The following is a 14,605-nucleotide window of genomic DNA, read 5'->3' as shown; positions in this document are numbered from 1 at the left end:
CCCCGACCCGCGACACTCGCTAGTCTCGCACGGGGAATCTGTCAATGACAAATGTCGCAAATTTTCATTTTCTAGTCTAGATCAACAATGTGTCAAATTAAGCCAATAAGTATATTTCAATTTTTCCATTAGCCATCTCAAATGATATATAAATATGAAGGAGGTTAGTATGGACACGAGCGCTGTAATCTTGGAAGTTATGTTTTATAAAGGGAAATTAATCATTTAGAAGGGAGTGCCGGCGCTGGACAGCGTGATCCTCGGACTCTTCAGTTGCCGATGGTATACTGTCGAGTATCCCCGGAATGGTCAGCCGGAAGGCACTCGAGACAATGTGGACAATCTGTTACGGAAAAGACCGATCTTGGCCGGCAATGAAAAACAACAACTATTTTTGGACCCGGAAGTGGTTATTCGCCATTAATACGCTCCAAAAAGTCAGCGAATAAAGACTATTACGAAAAAGTTTTATAACTATCGCATAATGCGATGAGAAGAAAACGGGTCCATTTTTTAGTGTTGTCAGCCTCCACACGGTCCCACCGGGTTAGAGAAATCCTGCTAAGTAAAGATAATTCCGTGACTTACGAAACAGAAAAAAATCCGCTCTTAGCTATTCCGAAAATCGAATACAAGGAGTGTTTTCCGAGGGAGATCGGATGTAGCTCTTTCTCCTGCTTAGCACAATTTGTAATACTTCCCTGACGGACTCGGAGCGCTACGTGCGGCGCAGTCAAGGGATAACTGGAGAAGAGTCATCGCTTCCGCAAGGGTCGCAAACCTCAGTAATGAGGAATAAGACGGAGAAGAAGTAACTGTAAATATACCAAATAATCATTGTTAGGTTTGTCATGGAATCCTTTAAACCCAAAATAGAAGATTAGTGATTTATGACATAAACCAAACAATAGTACAATTGCAAGCGGGAAATATTGAACGAGTGACTTTGAATGAAGATATAGTACGGCAGTGCATCCCTATAGTACAGTAGGCTCCCCTCTGCCTTGCGTTTGAGGGATTACAATGAAGGTAGCACCGTAATATTTCAACTAGGCTAATGTTCAAATTGTTCATGTTAAAATACACATAAATCTGTAGAATTGGAGCCCAATTTGTTTCTAAATAATTTATTAAAAAGCACCCAGTTCACGCTGCAGTTCTGCTAATCTACTGTTTGTGATTTTTCCTTTTAAATTGGAACACTAAAATATGCGATAACATTATCTGGAATACGTGAATTTCTCGCAACAATAACTAGCGCCATCTCGAAACAAGTTAATAAGTTTTAGTGCTCTTCGGTTGAACGAGGATCAGGAGGGGTTAAAATGTCACTTTCACCCGAGTTAAATGACAATAGATAATATTGCGCAAGAGGTTAGAAAGGTCAGAAAATCAGAGAACTCGTGTAGAAATAGGCAATAGTTATGGTATGGAATAGAGGAAAACGCGGGGACTGGCGGCCCAAGTGAAGAATACATAATGATACGATGCCTTGCTGCTGACGTTACACAATGCCTAGCAGATAGGTACTCGTCGTATATTAAGTATTCTCGATGCCTAATATAAGTACTATGCACAGACAATCTGTACGCGATATCTAAATGGACCCCCGTTCACATCTCATGCACCCCACTTGGAGTCTTATATGAATAATGTGTACTCTTTGCTAAGGTCTAACTATGTGCACACAATTCTCAAATCCCGTCGCCAGCGATCCACGCCTGTAAAAACCACCCGTCCGAAATGTGTTAAGGGAATCCACCAACTGTAAATTTGTGTGTTGACAATTTGCATACAATGGCATCCTTGTATTTTATTTTATTTTTTATAAGTTAAAGTATATGCTTCTGCGGCCCTCCGATCTATTTAGTTATTTGAATTGGCCCGAGGTTGTATCCGGTTTGGACAGCCCTGGTCTAAACGGCCATGATTTATTCAGATGTGGAAATTATTGAGTCAACTTTGCAGGACAGATAATAAACAGATATACATCATGTACATATTTGTGCATGTGTCCACCTCCGTAGGTCCCGGGTTCGATTCCCTGTCGGGGCAAATAAATATAAGCAATTTATCACTTCATATTTATTCGATATTAACCCGGGCTGGTCCCTGAAGCGGAGGGCTGATCACCTTGCTTTCATGTGTTAAATATCAAGATAAAACTGCGTTTATATGATGCAGTGCCCTATGCATCATTGGGGTATGAGACACACCCGCTACATAGTAAGTAATTATATCAGAAACTGTTTGTAGAAAACAATTATTTGCAGATTACTAATTCCCATCTGTAATCATTATTTTACATAACATTGTACTGAAAAACATGAATAGGATTTTACAGGGAATGCAAACGTTACATTTCCAGAAAAAAGGAGAGGATGACTTTCGAAACTCTACGTATTGTTACGTGTATTTGCATTGTACGTGCATTTTTTGTTGTTGCAAATATCATATTTGTATTTTGACACCACAATTTTCTGCAAATTATAATGTAATAAAGGTATTAATAAAACAAAATGCGCATCTGCTGTGCCTAATTATTAAAGCAATTTTTTGAACAAGGTCAAATGCCAGAGCCATTTCGTATTGTGATATTTTTTCCTTCTTATATTGGTCAGGAATGGAAAAAAGCCAGCAAATGGATGATCACACTATACTCGAAACAACAATTTTTTTTTATTTCCGTCACTGAAATGATAATTAACAAAGTACTCCTCTCTAAGTTAATCTCCGATGATTCCGATGGAATCAATATGCCCCCTGTTATCGTTGAATCCATCTTACCTGCTAACGCCACAACTTTCACCCACTCAATTCTCCTTCTCCTCGATGTCCTTCTTGCGAGACTCCGCTCTCTTCATATTGGTTCTCTGCATTCTCAAACGGGAGATGTCAATGTGTCGTAATAGCGAGTCGAGTACAAGTTCTTCGGGGCAGCATTCAATCTCCGCTTAAATTAAACTGTTCCTATCACCTGTACGTCGACCATCTATAAATATTGCGAGCGAATCTTTTCCTAATCTCCAACAGATGACTGAAGTTGGAAATAGATTTTAGCGCGCTCTACTTTCTTTAAACAGACTACGGATAATAATTGTGCCCTGATCAATCCTTATATCCTCCATATCCTGCGCTAATGTTTATAGTATTGATGCCAACGTCCAACTTATTGAACGTCTGGAGTCTACAACATGGTAGCATTCACTTTTAATCCAAAAAATATGACCATTTATCACATTCTCGTACTAAAGTTGTTTCAATCAGCGCAACAATCTCCTTTGTAATATTCTTCACAACCCCGATGCACCTAAATATCTTGTTGAAAACTTTGTGTACCTTTCAAATGGAGGTACCCGCTTCCATCCCTCGCCATAGTGCATCATTCACTAGTGGCCTATGGACCACTATAACACCTCTCCACATGAAAAATGCACCCTAACTGTCCATCATATCATTCTTCTCCAGTTTCCTCTAACCTCTCCTCTGATTACAAACAGCAGTCTGCAATCGTTAGTCTATTTTTGCTCGGTTGGAAGATATTGCTTCTTGGCAATAAGCCTACCAATGTATATTCGAGGTTTGTTTAAAAGAAAAGGTGAATTTCGAATTTTTTTGAAAAGTATTTATTTATTCATCAATATCTGTTTTCTCCCATTCAAAGTAATCCCCTTCAGATATAATGCACTTATGCCAGCGCTTTTTCCATTCCTCGAAGCCCTTCTGGAATTCGCTTTTCGATATGGCCATCAGGTCGTTCTTGGATTCTGACTTTATCTCATTAATTGTGGCAAAACGCTTTCCTTTCATTGGTCTCTTCAGTTTCAGGAATAGGAAAAAGTCGCAGGGAGCCAAATCTGATGAATGCCCACCGCATTGAGGCATGATTACGGTGTTGATAGCAAATTCGGAACAAACTTCGCTGCCACACGTTTCATGCCCAAAACATCCGAGATTGATATGCCAACATCCTCTGCAACTTCACTGATTTTCCAAAACCATTTTCTTCACTGTTTCCATGTTTTCTTCGTTTGTTGACGTGGTTGCAACTCCAGGACGCTCATTGTCATCAACATCTTCTCGGCCTTCTGTAAAGCGCTTGTACCACTTATAAACACCTTTTTGAGACAAAGTAGACTCGCCAACATTTTAATGCGTTGGAGCGCTTTATTCCATTTTTAATGCAAAATTTAATACATATTCTTCGATCCATTTTTTTCAAAATTCAAAAATCAAAGAACACACAAAAACGTGACAATCCAAAATGGCTGTTAATGCTACCATATGATAAACATATATGTACCGACATAACGGAAATAAAATCGATAATCGAATGTACACCGCCTGCGAAAATTCAAAATTCACCTTTTCTTTTGAACAGACCTTGTATATTCCGTACAAGAAGTTCAAATAACGTATAAAAAATGTGGACAGCACCCTACAGTATTTTTGAACAAGTAGACACAGTAAACAATAATTCTTGATAAATATGTTTGTTTTCTAGAATGTAATAAATACTCGGGTTCTGCGGGGATGAGGATCTACTTCATTTTACTAATAAGATGTTATAAAATACATTACGTCGTCCAATTTAACAAAATATTCAAAATAGTACTCATGATTCAAAGTATTGTAGTATTGAAAATATTATCTGAAAACTTTTGGTTTGTAAAATGTCCAATTTGAAGTGGAAAACCTGTATTCATGTGGACTTTCCCTACCCTACCATACCCTATCTGTACTTAGATGGTGCACAGGGCACCGCTTTGGATCGACAAGGTGCTAATTTTATTATTAATTATTGATATAAGGTGATCAGTACTGCGCCCTAGATTCTTCCATTTAGGAATGGAATATAAACGAGAAAAGAAGAGAACAACTCTGGTTGCATACCTGTACTACCTTTTATGTTGTATGCTCCTAATTTAAGTTCCTCAAAGATTGATTGAATAGTACATATATTCGCATTGTAGAGATTGCAGTAATATGTTAACATTTTTATAAACTTCTCATTCTAAACTACTAATCCTATTTTACTTACGTAGTGTCCATCTCACTATCCACTACCCCACTTTACCGACTAGTCAGTCAGATAGTCCGCCACTCCAGTCATGTTCCTGCTTCCGCATTTGTTCTGATATAGTTATTGAAACTAAACAATATGTTGGAACGGCCATTTTATGTATAGTCTGGTGTGTTGCAGGATATGTCTGGAGGACAGATGGGGCGCGGCGGCCGTGCGTGCGTGGTGGTGGTGACGTGCGAGGGAGACCTGCGCGCCCCCGACTTCCCCGCGCGCTTGCGCCTGCTGCTGCGGCGCCTGCGCCGCCTCTCGGCCGCTGCCGCCCTCGCGCTGGACAAGGTGACGCCCTCTCCGCGCCGACTCCCCTCCCAAACCCCCCCACCCGTCCACCACTCACCGCTCTCTCTGCCGCAGGTGGAGCCGTGGAACTCGGTGCGGGTGACGCTGTCGGTGCCGCTGGCGGCGGCGCAGCGCCTGCGCGAGCTGGCTGCGGCGGGCGCCCCCCAGCTGCGCGCCCTCGGCGTGCTCTCCGTGCAGCTGGACGGGGACCGAGCGCTCTCCCTGCGCCTGCAGCCACAAGGTACTACCTCCGTACTGAGCTACCGAGCTCCCCTCTCTACCCGCACTCTAGTGGCGCGCGCTAACCCCTCGTCTTCCTTGCAGATGCCATCGCCGGACCCTCCACCAGCGGCCTGGGCGGCGCGACGGGCGCCGGCGGCCCGGGCCGGCCCGCTGCCGAGGCGCCCCCGACGGAGGCCGCCGCGCATGCGCTCCCGCCCGTCCCGGCGCCCTTCCCCAACACCGTCTGCCCCATGGACGGCATGCTGCCGCTGGTGCCGGCGCCCGCGTCTACTCCTGACCGTCACGAGTTCCCCTTCGGCAGCATGACGCAGGCGCGAGTTATCCACCGCAAGGAGAACACGCTGGGGCTGGCGCCACCCGCCGCCCTCCCCGCCGCGCCGCTGCCCGCCCCGCTGCCCCTCCCGCCGCCGCCGCCCTACCCGGTCCGCCCGGCGCGGCCGCCCGCCGTCGCCATGTCCAGCCCGCTCCTGGTCAACCTGCTGCAGACGGAGCAGCCGGCCGCGGAGCCCGCGCCACCCTACACGCTGCGTGCGCTGCTGCCCACCGCCAGCAGCATGGACCGGGAGACGCAGTCCAGCGTGCAGGAGTTCCAGCGCTACCAGCAGCAGTACAACGCGCGCCAGCGGGCGGCGCAGGCGGGCGCGGCCGAGCCCTTCCTGCCCGCCAGCCCGCCAGACCCGTGCGACCTAGACCAGCTGCTGCCCAGCCTGAGCGCCGCTGACCTCGGCCTGGACCTGGTGGACTGCGTGCTGGCCGCGCCCGCCCCCGCCGCCGCGCCCGCCCCCGCCCCGTCCCCTGCGCCCGCGCCCGCCGGCCAGCAGCTCACGAGCCGCGGCGCGCGGCGCGAGTTCCTGGTCAACTCACTCACGGGGGACATGGAGCCGCTGCCGACCGAGTCGGAGGAGAGCGAGGCGGAGGAGGAGCGGCCACCGGACCCGTACTTCGACCGGGTCGGCCTCGACCACGACAAGCCCGACCCTTTCTTCTCCGATGACGAGACCTCCGGCTCCGCTGACTTCGGCAAGAAGGCGGACTCGGAGGGCAGCGAACCCGACGACGCCGCTCGCGCCAACCCCCGCCCCAAGGTGTCCAAGAAGGAGCGCCCCGCCGGCAAACTCAAGGAGCAGCGCGACAAGGTGCCCCCTGTGAGAGACAAGCCTCCCCCGGACCCGGCGCCCCCCACTAACATAGAAAAAGAAAAAATTAAATTAAGGCTAAAATTAGAAAAATCGGAACCTATCGTCGCTCCCGTGTACAAGGCGGACGTGAGCTTCGTGAACGCGCAAGGCGCGAAGAAGGGAGTGGCGGGGGGCGGAGGCGAGGGCACGGAGCTGCGCGTGCCGCCGCTGCACATCAGCCTGCGCGGGCGCAACTCGGCCGTCATCAAGCTGTCCAAGAAGGACAAGAAGAAGGCGCTGGAGGAGGGCGCGGGTGAGGAGGGCGCCAAGCCGCGCCTGGGCGCGCTCAAGGCGCTGTACCTGAGCGCGCATGCCCCCAGCAAGGCCAAGGACAAATACCAGCTGGACGGGTACCGGGAGAAGGCCGCGCGCCGCAGCGCCAGCGCGGGCCTCAAGCGCGCCGCCGCCGACACCAACGGCATCCTGCAGGCCGAGAAGAAGAGGAAGCTCAGCCAGACCGACGGTGAGTTGCTATTCCCTGATAAAATACAGCGTGGATAGCCTACTTGATAGAATACTTGGAAGAGCGGAGCTGGGAAGTTAGCCCCACCTGCCGCATTCACTAGATTTTGCGCAGATTTCATTTGTTTTGATCAATGTAGGCAACATTTTCTGAAACATGGTTCATTTCTTTCGGAAGTATCAAAATTGCCTGAGTAACTGGACCAGATCTATAAAACCAAGCCTGAAAGATGTGGCGAAGGTTGCTCTTCAAATGGAGTTTAATTTATTTTATAAACAACAAAAAAAGTCTTCTTTCTTCAGAAAAGTGCAGAATTAAACTTGTACCCCCAATGTAAAACATGTAGATATGCACCCATTTCTTCTCGTCTACGTACGCCTTTTGTGGCCTGTTTTTAAGATGGTTTTGGTATATGATGTCCTGCCATTTGGTATATGATTTCGCAATACATATTTTTTTTAAATCTTATCTTTAAAATATTTCATTTATAAGTACGGCATTAACCGGTTCGCTGCCACGAGCGCATCAACGCGCTCTCGTTTGAGCTTGTCCGGAAGCGAATATCAAATCCAATTGCAGTATTTTTTTTAGAATACATACAGACATCTATTAGGAAGATCAAGAAATACTAAAATATTACAATTTACCAATATGTATTATCAAAGTTACAGTCGTACACACGGCCTGCTGGGCACGACCATATTAATACCTAGTGAACCGAATGAAATTCTACAAAAATACTATCTCGCAATCCTCATTATTGACATGAGGTATACAAATTAAAATTTCCCACAGTAAATTGATGGTGGCACCCGGTGTGGCATGTTGTGCCATCTTGTTGAAACCACAGCTCTGTCACATCAATACCAATCAACTGACCTCAGTTACCTCATACCTAGGAAGAAGTCAGTAATCATGGTTCTGTAGCGCTCTGCATTGACCGTAACATTCTGGCCAGCATCGTCTTTAATAAAATATGGGCCAATGATTCCACCTGCTCATAAAGCACACCAAACAGTGAATTTTAATCATTATAGCCATTTAACCAAAATTTTGGGTTGAAAAAGAGGATCAAGCAGAATATTGTTTTCCCATTCACCAAACCTATGACGCACATAATGGTCATTCAGTGTTTTCATGGTGAAATGGCAAAACGTACTAACTACAAATCAACTGTCAAATTGACAGTCTGTAGAAACAATTTTGCCAGTTGAAAAACCAAACCTCTAAAAAAAACACTATACTTAGTTACTGGTTTTTTGCACTATATTGAGATATTTAGGGTTATATCAACTACAAAGCTGTACTGGCGTTTCAGGTGAATCTCACACGGCCGGAGAAGCGTCCCCGCCCACGCCCCCTCCCGTGTCCCGCGAGGCGCCGCCCTCCGCCACGCTGGGCTCCACCAACAAGGGCACCTTGCTGAGCGCTGCGGTAGGCGCCGCGGCCTGCGCGCCCGCGCCCTGTCCCGCCGCGCCCGCCTCCCCGCAGCGCGGCGGCCCCCCCAAGCCCCGCAAGGACCGCACCAAGTCCTACTCCAAGATGCTGGCCGAGCGGGAGAAGCTCACGCTGCCGCAGGGCAACATCGCCGAGATGGAGGCCAAGTTCAAGCAGAAGCTGCTGGAGGACTCGGCCGGAGACAAGTTCCGCGAGGAGCCCGACCCCTTCAAGATGTCAGCCGCCATGAAGGAGCGGCTGGCGGAAGAGGGCGGCGCGCAGGCGCAGGGCGAGGACTCGGGCATCGAGTCCATGGACGCGCTCTCGGAGAAGTCGCCCAACCAGGCGGGGCAGTCGCCCGCGGAGCGCGGCAAGCGCGAGGCGGCCGCGGCGCCCGACGCCGACCCGCGCCGCGCGCTCATGGAGGACCTGTCCTCGCACGCCGAGCTCAAGCTGGACGTGTTTAGCGCCAAGACGGCCTACCAGTACGACCACCTGGCGGAGCTGGACGAGATGGGCGACATCGAGGCGGAGCTGGCCAAGATTGAGGGGCTGCGCTCGGACCGCATCAACGGGGACTATGGCGCGGACCGCATCAAGTCGGAGCAGACGCTGGAGCGCATTCTGGCAGGCAGCGAGAAGCACCTCGTGGTCAGCAAGGACGTCAACGAGAACAAGAGCCTGGTGGCGGCCCTGGAGGAGGCGCCGGCGCGGCCCAAGGAGGAGGAGTACGAGCCGCTGCCGCTGCGCGTGGGCCCTGCGCTCTACACCTACTCCAACCCGGACAAGGTGCGCGACGCGGAGCTGTCGGAGCACGAGGAGGTGCGCGGCGGCGCGGAGGCGAGCGCGCCGCCTCCCGCGCGCCTCGAGAAGTGCGATTTCCCCGACAAGAACCTGCTGGAACAGCTGCTCATCGAGATCCCTGGCGAGTTCCTGGAGAAGCAAAGCGCGGGCTCGCCGTCGCCAGCCGCCTCGGAGAAGGGCGGCTGCAAGAGCTCGGTGCGCACGCGCTCCAGCAGCAAGCTCAGCAGCCCGGCCGACGGGCGCACTGCGCAGCTGCGCACACCCAAGCACAGCCCCAACCTGCTCAAGCCCGACTCGAGGGCCAACTCGCCCGCCCACTTCGGCCGGACCAACCTGCGCAGCGGCTCCGTGGACAAGATGAGTCCCAAGGTGGCAGCCAAGGGCGCGCCGCCCGCGCCCGCCAAGAGAAAGCGCCAAGAGTCGGAGAGCTCCAACCACTCCGGCCTCAGTTGCGAGGACGCCCCTTCGCAGGGTAAAACCAAAGTCAAGAAGTTGGACAATTTAGATATGAAAACTTCCACCGGCGAACAGAATCCCGTCGTGAAGCCAGAATGTAATGATATTAACAAAAAAGCCACTTCAGAAGGCAAAAGTATAGCTACGGATAAAGGTAAAACTCCCAAAGCGCAAGGAAAGGGCGGCGACGGGACGGAACAGTTAGAGTCTGACTCCGATAGTGACGAACCCTTAATAGCTGTCGCGGGGAAAGTGAAAAGTAAAGGTGGCAAGACGGAGGCTAACAGCGGGGCGGGCGGCGCGGGGAGCGGCAAGAAGGAGGCCGGCAAGGGGGAAGAGGGGGGCAAGGGGCCGGTGGGCACGCGGCGCTCCGTGCGGCAGTCCGGCACGCGCCCCCCTCGGCCCGCCCCCGCCGGCACCCCGGGGGATGACGCGGACCAACGCAGGAAGACGCGCAGCGCAGGTGAGGACTGAACTGTAACTCCACTTTATTATTACTACTACCACCCCTACTCACCTCTCACGTCACACTGCATGCCCCGTCCCACATCCCCACACTACCCCACACACCACACTGCACTACACGATATTGGACTTACGAGCGCCGGCGTTGTCGCTAATGTTGAGAGCTAATGGTGGTGCTCTTGTTCTAGCGGTGGAGGCGCCGTGGAGCGGTCGGAGACGCCGCGCGTCCCGCGAGGGCAAGTGACGGCGCGCCCCCCCCTCCTCCCCCCCTCCCGAGGGGGGCCTCGTGGCCTTACTGCAGGGGGACGACTACTAGTGTGCGTGTGTGTGTGTGTATGTGTGTGACTGCGTGTGTATACTGTACATAGTGAGCAACCAACTTATTGTACATAAGGAGAACATATATATATTAACAAACATATATATATATATTTTGTACGCCGAGTTTATTTTTAAATATGAACTTTGTAAATTGTGAATTTCTATATAATTGTAAATAAGCTCGGGCCTCGGAAGAGCGCCCGATACTTGTACATGGATGGGGAGCGGCCAAAATCCTCCCTTTGTTGTTTTTTTATTATTATTGATAATTTTAATCTAGCGTTTATTAGAAAAAATACATTGGACATTATAATAAATAAATATTTTAACTGCAGAGTTCGCCGTTGGCATCAAATGCCACCGGCGGAATATAACTTTTTGTAAATAGATTTTAATGCAAACGGACGTAAGGTCCGTGGAGTGCGGGCGGTGCGAGTGTGCGCCCGCACTCGGGCCGCGTCCCCTCCTCGCGAGACACCTGTCCTCTAGAGAGTAAGTCCGCCTTAACGTAGAATAGTGGGACAGGACAATGTGATGAAGAAACAGTGTTCACGTAATATAGGATAGCTACCTACTCTGCGGCCGGTGTGCGGAGACTGCAAGGACCGGACATCCCGCGACACGCCACACCGTTTGCTCCCTCAGTAATACTTAGGTTAATCTACATAGTGTAATATTCATATTGAGGTAACTGCATATATTAGACTTAAGAAATTCTATTATTGAGAAAGAGTTTAACAGCTTTAGGGACATAAAACTGTAGAATGTAACGAGCCACACACACCTTTGTATTTTAGTATCATGATAATGTATAATGGATAATTTGTAGACAGGTTATAATAGCTAATCTATAAGATCTATATTGTTGAATAGATGATACCTTACTATTGTGTTACACCGGCCCTTTTATTTCTCCCTCCCCCCCGACCCCCGCCGTGGAGGGTAATGAAACAAGGAGACATATTAACCAAACATTTATTGCACTTTACAACGTACACACTGTTAGTCGCGTAATGGCGACACTCTGGTCTAGAACAGTTCTACAGACATAAAGTGAGGACTTAATAACAAACAGCGCGCACTTCTTAGTCAGCCGGACACGACTTGAAGAGCCCCTTCTTCCTCATCCTCTCGAAGGAAGCTTCCGCGTCGTATGTTCTGCAATACAAAAACACAACAAATCAAATACTTAGTCTGCTGATGGATTACACTATCCAAAAGCCATTTATCTAAATAACCAAGTCCGATTGGGTTATTTTGCTCTGTAGAGAGCGTAGTCGTCGACTGAAAACATAAAACACCTAACCTGTATTTAAAATCATACCAATTTAGGTCTTCTATGTTTCTGTGCACAGTATACATCAGATTTCTCAACTGTACTAATGGAAATTGAGATGAGACATGTTTCAGCCAAGAGATATGCGAGCCGTAAGTAAATGAGCAATGTTTATAATGGAATGAGGTTATGTTTATCAGAACGAAAGTTGCAAAACAATTCTCGGCAATAGGAATGAAAAATTTGTCAACTGACAGTGAAGCCGAGATCAACAATGGTAGACTATCGGAGCCGAAATGTTATCCTTATACGAATTTCGGTGGGCCTTTACCATCGCAGGTCCCACCTTAAGAGATTAGGGATAAGTCCCATAGTAACCTAACTAAATTGAAAATTTCACTTTTACATGTAGATATCGCATCACATAAATATCTTGTAAAGCAACTTTGAGATGATTTTTACATAAATTGCCCATTATTGTTATATCTATCATAGATAAGTATGCAGGAGGATTGGCATGCGAGTGTTCATGGGCTCTAGAAAAGGTCTCACGCTTCGGGCAGAATTCATTATGGGTTTATAACTGTAGGAGGATAAGTGTCCCCGGGTGTGGTGATATCTGCCTCCTAGTGTAGCAGTAGTAAATGTAACCTGCGGTTCGGGTTACATTTATAGTGTCACCATCAACGTTCTTATATTCTATACTGGCCTAACCACCTCAAAAGTAAGACTGGTCACTTTATTTTTATGTAATTTACAATTGAGATAGTGCAGTGTCTTGGTGCCAATATAATAGTTTTCATCCAACAGGAACTCCAGCTTCCCAACCTCGCATGTGCTCATGGACCTTGAACCTTGCACTTGTAGAACAAGTTATAAAATTGCCATTTGACATTTTTTCAATTGCTCGTAAAATAAACCTTCATTGATAATTCGATATGGATGTAGAAGTGTATTGAGATGAGAATATGGAAGTCTAGGTATTTACACGGCTTACGACATCGCTGGCAGGTTTAAGTGATCACTTTATACACTTCAAATTTCACCATTCTATCCACGATTAATAATCACATTACTCATATTTCGAAAAGTTTTATATAATTAAATTCATAAGAGGGGTGCAAATCTCAATTTGTAAACAAAGAATGTGTAATATGTTTACAATGAAATGTATATTACGATAAAACATACGATGATAAATATACATTAGGTACCTTACAAATTAAGTGTATTGAATAATAGGAAAAACAATCGACATCTGGCAGAGGCTGAATAGGGACCAGAGTGTAATCTGTTTACCTGTAAAATTCAGCATAGGCAGCTTTGCGGGGGTCCGCAACCATGAGCTTGAAGCCGACGGCGGCAGCGACAGCAATAATGCTGCCGATAACAAAGTTCCTCTTAATCTGACTCTCCAGGAAACGGCGCATCTGAGGTGGCCGCGCGATTCTGGCTACTTTGTCCGTCATCTGACAATAAATACGTTTTATCAGACAGTGCGAAAACCATAGTTTTATAATTATAACCAAAAAAGAAACAGTGAAATTAACATTCAGTTTACCTCTGTCACTCATCAAAAATACTAATAGCTTGAAATACGCCAGAATTACTGCAAGTTTTCAGATAATCCGGTCTGTGTGACAGTTTGTTATGTAATAAATCATCATCTTTTTCGCTGGGCCGGCGTGGGGTGTACAATTTCCCAGCGCATAAAATAGTATTAAATAAATTTGAATTATCATATTTTGATTAAATACTCACATTTAAGTCTAGAGATGGTTTTGATCACAAATTCTGCAAAATCGAAAAGGGAAAACGCCAGACAGTTCAGATATTTCAGTTCTGCAATATTGCCAGTTAAATAAATTAATTTCCGAGTGAAATAACAAGTAGGTACTATTTTTGTTTTGTCATTCGGGTACTTACTTATCCTTAGATAAAAATGTTACTAGCATGTTCTAGCTGTATACGTTTGCTTGAAATAAGAATACTCATTTACATTATATAAATTAGTTAGTCTGTGTACATAGCGACGTGTGCATCAATATACAAGCATGCTCATAAAGAAACCTGTTCAGACGCGCTCAGAGCACGCCCCTTCTACCCTCCAAAATCGAACGTCTCTCGATTTTTGAGCATTCTCAGCAATGAAAATTCAGTCTTGACTAAGAAGAAATACAAAAATTTCAATTAAGTAAACAAAATAAACACTAAAATGAAGACTCCCTATTGCAATACAAGTTTGTCTATCTCAATAAATAAACTTGTAATGAAAAAAATTTCTATATTTCTTTGTTTTTTAATAACTACAAAAAAAAAAAAGATTATTTTTACTACCTACAAATAAAAATGATCAGATCAAATGACATATTTCTTATTTTTAAATAAAATGGTCATTCCTTATATCAGAATGTGGTTTTATTTATTCAGCCCTCTGCGACCTCACCTGTATGCTTTTAGATTCATGTGTCAATAATAATTTAGTTTTTTGTACTAAAACACAAATCTCACAAAAGAAAAATTATAAATTGAAACGGTTGGCTAAATTTGTGTAACAGCGAGTGGTTGAAAAAAAACTACAGAAAAATAGTAGGATTATA

The 14,605-nt window shown here is 46.8% G+C and overlaps 2 protein-coding genes across 3 annotated transcripts in view; one reads left to right on the top strand and one right to left on the bottom strand.

The window, feature by feature from the left end:
- Nucleotides 1-11,624, top strand: part of LOC148309243 (uncharacterized) — a 13,215-nt gene extending 1,591 nt beyond the window's left edge. Inside the window, exons 2-6 of one of the 2 annotated variants that reach the window (XM_088260449.1) lie at nt 5,204-5,362; nt 5,438-5,603; nt 5,687-7,246; nt 8,565-10,406; nt 10,597-11,624. In XM_088260449.1, the coding sequence (XP_088116575.1) occupies nt 5,207-5,362; nt 5,438-5,603; nt 5,687-7,246; nt 8,565-10,406; nt 10,597-10,652 (3,780 nt within the window). In that variant the 5' untranslated portion in view covers nt 5,204-5,206 and the 3' untranslated portion in view covers nt 10,653-11,624. Of the gene's footprint in view, nt 1-5,203; nt 5,363-5,437; nt 5,604-5,686; nt 7,247-8,564; nt 10,421-10,596 lie in introns of both variants that reach the window. The other variant, XM_088260450.1, reaches the window with a different exon arrangement.
- A 66-nt stretch (nt 11,625-11,690) lies between these two features.
- On the bottom strand, nt 11,691-13,849 carry LOC148309242 (cytochrome c oxidase subunit 6C-like). The gene is made up of 3 exons (XM_088260435.1): nt 13,767-13,849; nt 13,305-13,474; nt 11,691-11,887 (listed from the first exon to the last, which is right to left on the bottom strand). Exons 2-3 carry the CDS (start codon nt 13,472-13,474, stop codon nt 11,815-11,817), a joined length of 243 nt encoding a protein of 80 aa, XP_088116561.1. The 5' UTR covers nt 13,767-13,849; the 3' UTR covers nt 11,691-11,814.
- Nucleotides 13,850-14,605: the final 756 nt, after the last annotated feature.

Source organism: Brachycentrus maculatus, unplaced genomic scaffold (assembly GCF_059751285.1).
Source record: "Brachycentrus maculatus isolate JH-2025_06_01 unplaced genomic scaffold, ASM5975128v1 h1tg000136l, whole genome shotgun sequence".
NCBI classification, from domain to species: domain Eukaryota; kingdom Metazoa; phylum Arthropoda; class Insecta; order Trichoptera; family Brachycentridae; genus Brachycentrus; species Brachycentrus maculatus.
This window is presented reverse-complemented; position numbering and strand designations above follow the sequence as displayed.

What these genes read in the sequence shown, in the direction of transcription:
- LOC148309242 (XM_088260435.1), bottom strand. Translation starts at nt 13,474, where the DNA reads ATGACGGACAAAGTAGCCAGAATCGCGCGGCCACCTCAGATGCGCCGT. An exon ending in GCCTATGCTGAATTTTACAG is followed by an intron (nt 11,888 to 13,304) that starts GTAAACAGATTA and finishes TTTGTATTGCAG; the next exon opens with AACATACGACGCGGAAGCTT.